The sequence below is a fragment of the Eptatretus burgeri genome, chromosome 2, assembly GCF_056783735.1.
Source record: "Eptatretus burgeri isolate ZD-2024b chromosome 2, Ebu_testis_v1, whole genome shotgun sequence".
NCBI lineage: Eukaryota > Metazoa > Chordata > Myxini > Myxiniformes > Myxinidae > Eptatretus > Eptatretus burgeri.
The window spans coordinates 127,974,960-127,988,108 of record NC_140962.1 but is presented as its reverse complement, the minus strand read 5'-3'; the positions used below and the strand labels follow the sequence as shown (position 1 = coordinate 127,988,108).

Below are 13,149 nucleotides of genomic sequence, written 5' to 3'. Positions count from 1 at the left end.
AGTATTAGCTTCCATATCCATTCCATAGATGGATAAAACGGTCATCATATAAATTATCTTCACGATGATCCCTACCTTTCCTTGTCTGGCCCTTCCAGCTCAGACTGAGGACAGTTCATGAAACATCATGAATTTGCTGACTTTTCAAGAGCAAACAATACATCCTACATATGGCAAACAAAAACAGCACCATACTAGTGTACATGTAAAAGAGATATGGTAGAATTAGTTACCCCCCCCCCCCTCACCCTCCTCTGAAGTCAGAAAGACACTGTGGCCATGACATCACCACTGGCATTGGCAATACAATGTCGACAAACTAAGCACAGGGTTCCTCCAACCAATGCAGCAATGTGGCATGTTTTTGGCCAGAACTGTGGCAAGGAGGAATGCTGTGATTGGCCAGAGCCATGGGCATATTCATTTTTGGAATGACAGCTGGACTTCAACTACTCTGCTTATTGGTCATACATTTTCCTGAGTTGCAATCCCTGCACAACCTTACGCTGCCTGAGCACTTTGATATCTTTACCTAGTTCATCAGTGTTTGCACAGATAAAAATGAACGACCCGACGTGAGCACATGGTCCATGCTAAGGCCTTACACTTTAATAACTGCTCTATACTCCACATGAACACAACTATACTCTTCCTTAATTGGAGAAGATATAATGGAATAATTTCCCATTATGCAACTGAAACATCAGCACATCCACACCATAGACAAGAGAATACAATAGACAAGGGAATATACTGGGGAATGACAAATTCCCCATAAAAGCAAATCACAAGTGCAATGATATCTCTGGAGCAGAACTAACTTTGTCATGAATATTAGCAATAGCACGAGTTCTAACTTGCTCAATCAACCATATACCCTTGTACTCGTAACCTTCTTATTTATTGTGACAATCGTTACAACGGCAGGAAATGTTGTCGTGCTTCTGGCGATCCTGCGAGCCAAGCATTTGATGTCCACAATCAGCAAAATATTCATCAGTTCTCTGGCTTGTGCAGATTTATTGACAGGTGTGATTGTCATGCCCCTATCAGTTTTTCCTACCTTTTCTGGTTACTGGAGTTTTGGTCAAATTATGTGCGACATTTCAACGTCAATTGCCATTGTTAGTGCTGTAGCGAGTGTGGAAATGTTGTGTATTATCGCCATTGACCGTTACATAGCCATAACAGCACCACTTCGTTACTTGTCTCTTGTTACTCCTCGTCGCGCTCTTGTCCTTACTATTTTGGGGTGGATCGTCTCTGGAATCCTGGCGTTGCCAGCAATTTGGACCACTTGGTGGAACTCAGACCATCCTCTCGCTCAAGCTTGTTACGAGGATCCGAACTGCTGTGATTTCATTACAAGTAAATCCTTCGCAGTTGTGAGTGTCACAATTGCATTCTACATTCCACTTGGTGTCATGGTCATTGTCTACTCTCGTGTGCTGAAGGAAGCTGAACTGCAGGTGAGGAATAACTATAATGTGTTTGACTGTGGCTTTGTTACACATTCGTTTGTATTTAAAGAACTATGACTTTGCAAGCATAATCATCCCATGACATGATAATAAATACCTGGATTTGCAGTGTGTTTGAAATACAAGATGATGACAATTTTATTTTTGTCATCTTCTTAATCTTTACATTGGCTTACTGAGTTTTTGTTTTTATTTTTACATTAAAATACCTTTACTATATTTAGAGATCGGAAGACCTCAAGAAAATGTGTGCATGCGGCGATCTGCCTTCATCATAAGAAGCAATTAAAAAAATCAATTCAAACTTTCTGAAATCATCTTGGAATTTTGCTTTCATCACCAACATAACCGTCTGTCAATATTAAGCCTACTTGTAAAAGTCATTGTATTCACCAGTTTCACTATATGATGGTTGATCAATTAGTTCATAGCCAGAAAAAGAATGGAAAATTTAGTTCATTGTTTAGTTGATCGGCAAAATCATTGTCACTGAAAATTGAGAGCCGATAAATTTCGAAAAGAGGTTATAGTGGTGAGAGGGTTGTCACCGAGTGAAAATTTCTGATCTTTGCTCAACATTTTGCCTTGTGGAAGGGGGACGGGAACCTCTTCTGCCCTCCCTTCAGACTGAATGGTCCCTCATAGGGATCTACCTCTTAAGAGTAAGAATTGGTTGAAATGTTGTATAAAATTAGTTGTCCATAACTACCGGTTTTAATTCCAGCGATTGAATTTATAGAACCACAGATATGCACAAATAATGAGTAACACCTGAAAGATCAGTTTATAAATGTATGACTTTGGAATGTTCAATATATCCTGCAGCTCTTTCTGCAGTACATACAAGGAGTTGAGGTGCTGTTTCACTTTCTCAGTGTCTGTATGACACCATATTGCCTCAAACTGATTCTGCAGGGTGGCCACTATGTGTTGTCACCCCTTGTAAAAAAAAAAATATTGTGACATTGTCTTTTTTCATATTAGCTGAGCTGACAACACTGAATGGTTCCAAATGTTATACCGCATACATTTGTCGTTCTCTTTTACTTTATTACCCATTTTATAGCATATGATGCAAGCCTTAAGTGTCCATCATTGTCATCGCAGAGAATAATTTTGACAACAATTTGGATGTGAACCCAGACACTGACAACAATCCGTTTTTCAATGGTGTAAATTGCTTGTATCACCCATGGTGACGTTCACTCAATCTGAAAAAAGGGAAAAAGGAACCGAATGAACACTCTGTCCACAAATACAACGTCACAATTTTCACAAGGGGTGATAAGACATTGTGGCTACTCTGTATGTTAAATATAAATGCTTCTTCTTCCTTTAAAATCATTTAAAATGCATTTCAACCCTTGCATCTCCTTCATCGATTCTACACGTGTTTTCCTTCTTCATCTGCGATATGTCTCTTATCACTCTGCTCCTTCTTCTTCTTCTTCATCTTCTTCTTCTTCTTCTTCTTCTTCTTCTTCTTCTTCTTCTTCGCAATGATTATTTTTTTGACTTTTTTTGTTGGTTGGGTGCTTGGTCCACACACCATCCCCTGGCACGTTCAGCCCCCACTTTCTCCATTCCTTCAACAAGGGATTTTATCTCCATACCATGATCTTTATTTCTGTTTGTCAAAGTTGGGAATTTGATTCAAAATAAGCAACCACCCTCACCCCACCCCTCAAAACTTCATGTCACCCATTTCTACATTTTTCCTCACTCACCCTCTAAATGCTTCCCCCTCAACCCACCCTGTGAAACCTTCCCCTGAACCCCATACAGTCAATCCTTCCCCCAGACCCACAAACACAAATGTTTCCCTGCACCTTCACACACAAACATTCCCCCATACCACACTCAAACCTTTCCCCACACCCTACACACCCAAACTATCCCCCACACACTACACACTGAAATTTTCAACTGCACCCCACAAAACTATCCCCCACACCCCTCACACTCAAACCTTCCCTCTCACTCCACCCCCAAATGCCTCACCTTTCCCCAGCAAAGCTTATGTCCCCACCCCCATCCTGCACCCTCCCAATGCCTCCTCAACTTTATTCAACTGTGTGGACCTCAAACATCTGAGGTCTAAGCTCTAACCTGACAGATCTCTCAACGCAGATAACTGCCAATAAACCAGATGGTCTGTTGAACAGAATCCTTCCTCCCACAGGATGTCTCTGACTCATCAGTGTCTCTTCCCAGTTAATGTCTCCTCCGATTTGATAGGCCTGAACCACACCACAGCTGCAGAGTTGCACGTTACATCAAAAACTCAATTTCTCACTGCCCTTGGACTGATCTTACATCTCCATCCCCAAGGAGTAACTTTGGCTGTGACTTCCCTTCCGCTCCCTCCTCTTGTCCCATCTTAACAGGAAAGACTCCATCTACATCTTTCTCTCAGATAACATGGACCAACTTTTAACCACTTATCGTGGGTGTTGGTATCTCTCTTGCCAGCCATGGTACTTCAGCAAAGGGCTTCTGTGACTCAACAGGACTGACTGAATCTGTAAACTTTACAACCTGGATTTCTCCCAATGGCAAATCCTCCCTTCTGGATTTGGTGATGACTAACTTTCCCACAAATATCTCCTGCTCTTCCTATGCTCCAATTGTTTCATCTGAGCATATGCTTGTGAAAGTCAACATCTCTCTGGCTTTTCTCTGAGATCTGCCTCAATGCTGGAGAGTCTGGCATTTCACTCACAGAGATTGGCTGGGACTGCAAGCAGCCACCTCTCTTCAGGACTGGTCTCCCACATCTACTGCCCTGATGTTAACTCAGCCTGGGAATTATTCCACAACACCTGCTCTCTCTCTTTCTCCCTCTCCCTCTCCCTCGCCCAGATTCATCCCATCTCGTCGTCAATTATCCTACCCTCACTTCTGCCCATGGTACACTGAATACTTGCACTGAAACAACTTGTATTCTCTTCATGGAAGGCTAATCCAACCAAAGGCAATGTCAGTGCATTCAAAACAGTCTGCAAAAAGTGTGTGTCCACTCTCAAGAGAGCCAGAAAACAACATCTGTCCAATCTCAAAAATGAACTTTCAAACTTGTCTCCCTCTAAAATCTGGTGTTGCCTTGTTAAGTCTGTCTCTGGAGTAAGCAATCCTTCTATACCTTCCCTCTCTTCAAATGGCACCACAGTCGAGAATGTTGAATGCCTCAAATGTGCATTTGCTTCCCAATCTTGTGGCCCAAATCCCTCACTCTAGATAACCATCCTTCCATGTCGTACCCAACCACTCCTGGACTCTGTGTCTTTTGCACTTGAGAAGTTGGAGAAAGATCTTTCAACCCTTGGTTCTGACTCTGCTACTGGTCTGGATGGCATCAGGTCACGTGTCCTAAACACCTGCTCTGCTGCTCTTGCACATCTTCTCTCTGCCCTTTTCACCCTATCATTTGCCCTCGCTCATCACCCATCTTTTTTTGAAATCCGCCAACATCACTGTATTGCATTCGAAAGATGCAAAAACAAATCCCCTTAACTGCAGACCCATTCGCTCACTTCCATTCATTAGCAAGGTCAAGGAATCCATCATCGCAGTGTGTCAGTTAAAAGCTAAATGTTGGGGTATTTGTGAGTAAGCGTTAGTAAATGCCTATAAATGAACGGTTAAAATTGACGGCTACATGTTTTAAGTTCTGTTGAGCATGGATCGGTAAATTGTAATATAAACTGCTTGATGTAATGAGCTAATGTTGACTGTAGATTGGCAGTATTGTACTGCAAACTGCCTGGTGAAATTTGTAAAGGTGCTGGAACGTTCTCAGATGAAATTTCCAGTTTGGACTCAAATTGCATTTTCTGGAAGGCACGGGATTGTTCTGCAATACTATCTAAACCTGTGAGAGGGAGGTGTAGAGAGACGGGTGACTTATGACGAGCCATGAGTTTTGATTGTCTTCATGTTCGATTTAACTGTGAGTGAATGAGGTGTTAATTTCCAGAACGGTTGTTAACATGTGGAGCCGATCTTAATCAGCTTTAAAACTCATTAATATTATGTATCGGGAAAGAATTCCTTTGAGCTCTTGAATCATCCTGGACAGGACAGCGTACGAGAGAGAACAACGTGGCAGTTGTTCGTCTGTTGTTGTTCTGTTGTGTTCATATATATGTATATGTTGTTCGTCTGTCAGCTGCTCCCGTTAGGGGTCGCCACAGCGGATCATCCGTTATGATCCGCATTCTGATTTGGCACAGGTTTTACGCCGGATGCCCTTCCTGACGCAACCCTGGTCGCGTCTTACGACAAAGGGAATAATGATTGGGTTTCGCCATGATTCTGGGCTGTCCTACACCATCTCATAGCATGGCCCAGCGCAGAGCGCCCATCCTCAAGTGATCCTCCAACCCAAGCCTCCGAGTCGCCGGATTACAGGCGCACTCCTCTATGCCCGGTATATCTATATATTTATATATATATTTATATATATATATATATATATATTTATATATATAATATATATATATATATATATATATATATATATATATATATATATATATATATATATATATATGTATGTATGTATGTATATATATTGTTGCGGTTAAGGAAATTCGCAAACCAACATTCAGGTCCCGTAGGTGAGATATCTCTGTAAGTACATGTGTAGTTAGCCCCAAACCCGTTGTTTAGAGGGAATAAATGTGATTCATTCGGGCTGCGACCCTTTAAGATAGCCGTTTTTCTGTTCTATCTTTATTTTGAACCAACCACGTCTCAACCACCATCACACAACAACCACCAACCGCAACGCCGCTTCACAACAACAACAACAACAGCGCCAACAGCCACGACCTTTACATTCACAACTCGCTCCCGCAAACATCGCATCACCATCATTCCAAGCGTCGCCATGGCCATGGACCTCCACTTTAGACCCTCCACCACCTTCGCCTCTCCTTCTGCGGCCATTCCCACACCGTTTGTGGGCACCGAGCGTCAGGCTGTCCTGGACTCGTACAGGGCGCGCGCCGAGCCGCGGGTGCAAATAGCGGCCTTTCCGAGGAGAAGTCGGATCAGGAATGATACACGTCCATTTCTGATCTGTCCAATCATCAAGCACGGGGCGGTTTGGCCCCGCCTCCAGGTGCGTCGGAGTAGAATCGATATATGCAAATTTGAGGATCAGAGGAGATTCACGCCCCTTTTTCTCCGTCCAATGGGCGAGCGTGGCTCCACCCCGAGCTCGTTCTGATCCAGAAATTTGCATATGGGATCTCCTACACCACTATAAAGCACCGAGCGCGGGGCGAATTCAGTCAGTTTTGGGCTGGGGCGAGTTGGAGAAGTGTGGCAGCGGGAGAGTTTTTCGGTCAAGGGAGTTGGAGAAGAGTCAAGGCGAGTTGGAGAAGTGTGGCAGCGGCAGAGTGTGGCAGCAGCGGTCAAGTCGGGTCTGGAGGAGAGTCAGTCTGTCGGGGTTCGGAGTCTGTCGGGGAGCTGCAGAGAGGGGAAGCCGGGAGCGCGGTTGAGCTCGTAGTGGAGTCGCTCGTCGCGGGACCCAAGCAAGCCAGCTATCCTCTTTCCCCAGAGCATCAACAATTCCCCCCTTTTTCCCCCCGCGCTGAGATAGTGCGAAAAGGGGGCCCCGTTCCCACCCCACTCCAAGCAGTGCCAACGAAACCCGCGAAGGAGCGCGGAGTCGGGGCACCGCCGCCACATTTGCGGCTCATCACAAGACGGGTAGGCTCCACCCGGTCTCGCGGCCCACAGGCCCGTCTGCCCCCTTGTATTTAAGGGTGGCCCTTTTCTTTTGCTTTTGAGTATATGTGGTGTCGGCGCCGTCTGTAAAATAAAACTGTGTAAGTGTTGCCATGTGCTCGCGCAGTCGGTAGTAGATCTGCATTGTTGTGTTTCTTTTGTAACATTTGCTTTTGGTGCATAATTGTTGTAATTGTATATGTGTGCTTTCCGTGTGCCGCGGAATAAATGTGCCTTATGTTGAACTGTTTTTCCCGTTTCGCTTCGTCTTTTCTTTAATTGAATCTCCATCTTGCTTCACGTAAAGGGTTGGTAGTGGGCTTAATACGCCCGATAATTAATCGGAACCGGAAAGGTCGAAGATAACACCGCTCGGTTATCCCGATAATACGGAACGGGTCGCTTAAGTGGCCCGTGTCCGGAGTCGACCTGCGGCGAGGTGCGATCGCCCGGTCTACCCTCCATGTGGGTACTTAGGTAGGTCGAAATTGGCGAACAACCCTATCCCACGCGGGGGGCCGATTGGCACGATCGTGGTGAGGCCGAAAGGCCCACCCGTGACTAGTTCCCGGCGTTAGTCCGAGAGGGTCACGACAGAATTGTCCGTCCGGTGGGCGACGTGCCGCGATTAGACTTACGTGGCCGCTCGCACGCCGACGGGCGCGAATTCGCAACAATATATATATATATATATATATATATATATATATATATATATATATATATATATATATATATATATATATATATATATATATACACATATACGGTATATATAATACATATATCGTGGATCATTTCGTTTTAAGAAATAGCCAATAAGCGTCTTCGATATGGAGGCCTTTTTAAGCAGGTTGCCTGATTGGTTTAAGTTCGGTATAAATGTAACAAGCCGTTAGGCGACGAGGGATTCGCTCGGATCGAAATGCTGGATACGATGCTTTTCATTCTGATCGATCCCCCGACGAAGATTCATTGCCAAGACTTATTGGTTCACAAACAATTGTTCCTCTGCCTGGCAAGATTTTTCCTATTGCGTATTTTGACAACTAGCACTCCTCATAAAAAAATGACTGTAAATAGACACCCTATTTTTGAAGGACTACCATTTGAAAAATAATCGGTTTGCTGGTTTGGGCTCTGGAGCCTCTTGTTACACACACACACGCACACACACACACACACACACACACACACACACACACACACACACACACACACACACACACACACACACACACACACACACGGAAAACCCGATAAGCTTCTCTCAATGCTCTTGTTTGACCACACATCCTGAGCCACACAATATTTTTTATAAGCCACGCCGACTTTCCATAAGCCACGCCCACTTTCCTACGCCACTCCCACTTTTCATCAACCACGTCCACTTTCCCTAAGCTCTGCCCACTTTCCGAAGCCCCTCATAAAAATTACGGTAAATAGACACCCGATTTTTGAAGGACTACCATTTGAAAAATAAAACCTCAATCAAAAATCGGCTCAAGTAAAATTTTCCAAATATCTCGAAGTGTTTAATTCCTAAAGGCCCGGTCACACCTTGACGTTTTTGCCAACGTATGCCGATTTTTGAATTTTTTTTTCTAAAACGCTGGCACACGTTGAATACGTTATGGGTAAGTTTTGATAACATTGAGAGCACGCTGAAAAACACTGCCATACATCGTTGTACGTTGGCTTTAAATGTTGTACTTTTTGCTTGTCCTCAAATTTTTTCATGCTTGAAATTTCACGACGTATGCCGGCGTATGACTCACACGTTCTGCTACGCTGGCCACAAGTTGTATGCACGGTCTGCGATTGTTGACAGACGTCAACACATGCTACTTGTAAGTTAATCATAAGTTGAGACACGCCGAGGTAATGTTTAGCGTACCCGAAACTTATTTCTAACCCATGATTAAAGTGTTGTTGGCACGTTACGCGATCGTTGCCACACGTCGACAGACGTTATTTTAAGTTACTCATAGGCTGAAAGACGTCGGTATAATGGATCGTCCTTGCGTCAGCGTCCACGGCCACGGCCAGGACACTTATTTGCAGCATTCTTCAAACTTTTCTTCGGCATGACGAGGATGTTCACACTTCGATGTCTAGCTTGGCTATGATTCCAATTGTTCATCGGCAGCGTCTATTTAAAATAGTCGAGTTTGAGCGTTTTAACACGTTCAGAAGAAACGCTTAAAATTTCCAAACCCCAGCGTCAAAAAAACAAAGGCGAGTGACAGCAATTTAAATCGTTCATTGTAAACAATGAAAATAGCTGAGTGGTACCGTTTTAAAGTCGTTGAGTGTAAAAAAAAATCCAATTGTTGAGCGCAAGCGTCTACTTTCAATAGTGGAGATGCAGCCATTCAAATCGTCGAGTGGCAGCCTATGAATAGCAAACCTAACGTCACCGGCAAAGATAAACTGCCGCACGATATGGATAAGTTAGGCTATCGTTGGCATAGTTTGTGAACGCCGGCTTCACGATAATTATTCGTTGGTATATCGTATCTATAAGTAATCAAAGCGCTCTACGCACATTATTAGTTCATTGTGCATTTGTCCAACCCGTTATGAATAGACCTAAATCGTAAAAACAAGCTATAGCTCATTGTTGAAAGAGCCCCATAAAATATTATCAGCGAAGAACTTCGAACAATGGTGAAAAGATGTCTCCTACCCGTGGACACGCGGACGCAAGGACGATCCATCATAACCCACACCCTCCCCCTCACACTCACCTACTACTGCCAACATGAACAAACTACTACTAAGACTAATACTAATACTGATACTGATACTGTTACTGCTGACATGGACATCGACTCAAAAAGGACTCAAAAACACTGTTGGGTTCCCCTTTTATGAGCAGCATTTTTATATACCAATTCCCAAAATCGCTGGGAACACGTCTTTATATGGCAGTTGTAAGTTAGAAACACGTTCATTTTTTTTTTTTTTTTGTCGACCGGAAGACGTCATTGGAATACGTCGACATTCGTCGATGTGTGTTGGGACTACGTAAAGAATTGGTTCAAAGCACGTCAAATATAAGTTAGAAATAAGTTTCGCGTAAAAAAGACATTACCGCGACGTTTTTTGACTTATGAGTAGCTTATAAGTAGCCTTTGTGGACGTGTGTAAGCGTCCACATATCGTATGTACAACTTATCCCCATCGCATGCGGAACGTGTGTCATACGCCAAGTACGTCGTAAAATTTTGAACATGTTTGAAATTTCTTGACGTACTCTACTTACTATGACGTATGATAGTGTACTTTAGCGTTCTACTCACGTATACCAAACTTACTCATACCGTATTTGACGTGCCCCAACGTTTTAGACACATTTTTCTTTGGTCGGCATACGCTGGCAAGATCGCCAAGGTGTGACCGCGATGTTGTCACTTGCATTTCTACGGCAGTTATGATTCGAATCGTTGTGCGTCAGCCTTTTAATAGGCTACCTCACGACATCGTCGGCGATGCGTGCAACGCGCTATGCCTAAGTTAGACTATCGTTGGGCATCGGTTGTGTAGGCCGACAACAGGTTCAGCATTCGTTAGTATAAGTTATCTATAACACAACGAAACGTTCTGTGTCCATTACCAATGTGTTATACATAAGACCAAGTCGCTATGAATACGTCCGAAAAATACATTTTAATACGTTGCCATCGCTGGCTAAAACGTCAAGGTGTGACCGGGCCTTAAGTCTCGTTTCTCTACAATCAAAACTGAAGGACAAGTATTGAAAATCCTGTACGCGGTTTTTCGGCCGCTGCACAGCAACGGGTGGTTGCTGGGCAACGAAATTCAAACGGGCACCTTCCCAGACCATATGGCACCTGTTGGCAAAGTTTCATCGAAATCGGTTCGCTGGTTCGTGCTGTGGAGCCTCGCGTTGCAGACACACATTCACACACACACACACACACACACACACACACACACACATCCACACACATACACACACATACACACACACACACACACACACACACACATACACACACACACACACACACACACACACACACGGAAAACCCGACAGTAAGGGATGTCTAGCGTATTTAGCGAATCCAATATCGTCATAATATGATCATATGAATAAGGAAAAGACATAAATTTACATAATTAAAGATGAAGTTCATCGCGTGACCTTCACAACCCTCCATCTCACAAAAGTAATTTTCTAATAAAAATTTTAAAAATGTTTTTGCAATCGTGCTTACATTTGAAATTATGCAGATAAAACTTGTTTTTGGTGCATTCATCATTTTGTAAATAAAACCATCAACCATCAAATGTCGCGAGTCGCGAGATTAGTGACACGAGTCACGAGGGCCAAGTCACGAAGAACGCTAGCCTGCAATAGTAGAAAAAGACATGGATGTACGAAAATGGCTAAGAAAAGGAAAAAGGTTGCGGTTGTGGTTGTGGTTGTGGTCAACACCCACCATGGTCGGCTGCTTTGTACTTCTGATGTTTAAGTTAAATGTATGTTTGGTGCTTTGTGCATAACCTTACCTCTGTGTAATTGACTGCTTTAAATGTGGACTTTGTGCTATCTTCAGGCTGGTCGTATTTGCTGTTGATAGTTCAACATGATGATCGCAGGTCATAGCCTACTGTATCTTATTTGAAGGTGCACTGATTCCGGTGCTAACCTCCTCCGTTTAGTCATTGAATCTCTTCTTCCTCTTTCGGCTCGCTCCCGTTAGGGGTCGCCACAGCGGACCAACCGTCTCCATTTCGCTCTATCCTCCACATCTTCCATTGACACTCCAACCACCCGCATGTCCGCCCTCACCGCATCCATGAACCTCTTATTTGGCCTTCCTCTTCTCCTCCTGCCTGGCGGCTCCATCTTCAACATCCTTCTCCCGATATACTCCGTTTCCCTCCTGTGCACATGTCCAAACCATCTCAATCTCGCCTCTCTCACTTTGTCTCGAAACCGTCCTACCTGCGCTGTCCCTCAAATATACTCATTTCTTATCCTATCCATCCTCGTCACTCCCAACGAGAATCGCAGCATCTTTAACTCTGCCACCTCCAGCTCCACTTCCTGTCTTTTTGTTAGCGCCACGGCCTCCAAACCATACAACATAGCTGGTCTCACTACCATCTTGTATACTTTCCCCTTCACTCTTGCAGCTACCCTTCTGTCACAAATCACTCCTGCAACTCTTCTCCACCCACTCCACCCTGCCTGCACTCTTTTTTTCACTTCTCTCCCACACTCTCCGTTACTTTGGACAGTTGATCCCAAGTATTTAAACCAATCCACCTTCCCCACCTCAACTCCTTGCAACTGCACCATACCACTACCCTCCCTCTCATTTACGCACATGTACTCCGTCTTACTCCTACTGACTAACATTCCCCTTCTCTGCAGTGCGTACCTCCACCTCTCAAGGCTCGATTCAGCCTGCTCCCAACTCTCCCTACAGATCATGATGTCATCCGCGAACATCATAGTCCATGGGGACTCCAGTCTGATCTCGTCCGTCAACCTGTCCATCACCATTGCAAACAGGAAAGGGCTCAGAGTCGATCCTTGGTGCAATCCCACTTTAACCTTAAACCGGTTCATCATTCCTACCGCACACCTCACCGCTGTCACACTGTCCTCATACATATCCTGCACGATCGTCACATACTTCTCCACCACTCCAGACTTCCTCATACAATACCACAACTCCTCTCTTGGCACCCTATCATAAGCTTTCTCTAAATCCACAAACACACAATGTAACTCTTTCTGGCCTTCCCTATACTTCTCCATCAACATTCTCAAAGCAAACATCGCATCAGTGGTGCTCTTTCCTGGCATAAACCCATATTGCTGCTCACAGATCGTCACCTCTCCTCTCAACCGAGCTTCCACTACTCTTTCCCACAACTTCATGGTGTGGCT

General features: G+C 44.2%; 1 protein-coding gene across 1 annotated transcript in view; it reads left to right on the top strand.

The window, feature by feature from the left end:
* The first annotated feature begins 822 nt into the window (after nt 1–822).
* LOC147033062 (beta-1 adrenergic receptor-like) overlaps nt 823–13,149 on the top strand; it is an 18,820-nt gene continuing 6,493 nt past the window's right edge. Inside the window, exon 1 of the mRNA XM_085871173.1 lies at nt 823–1,469. Coding sequence (XP_085727299.1) covers nt 828–1,469 — 642 coding nt within the window. The 5' untranslated portion in view covers nt 823–827. The remainder of the gene's footprint in view (nt 1,470–13,149) is intronic.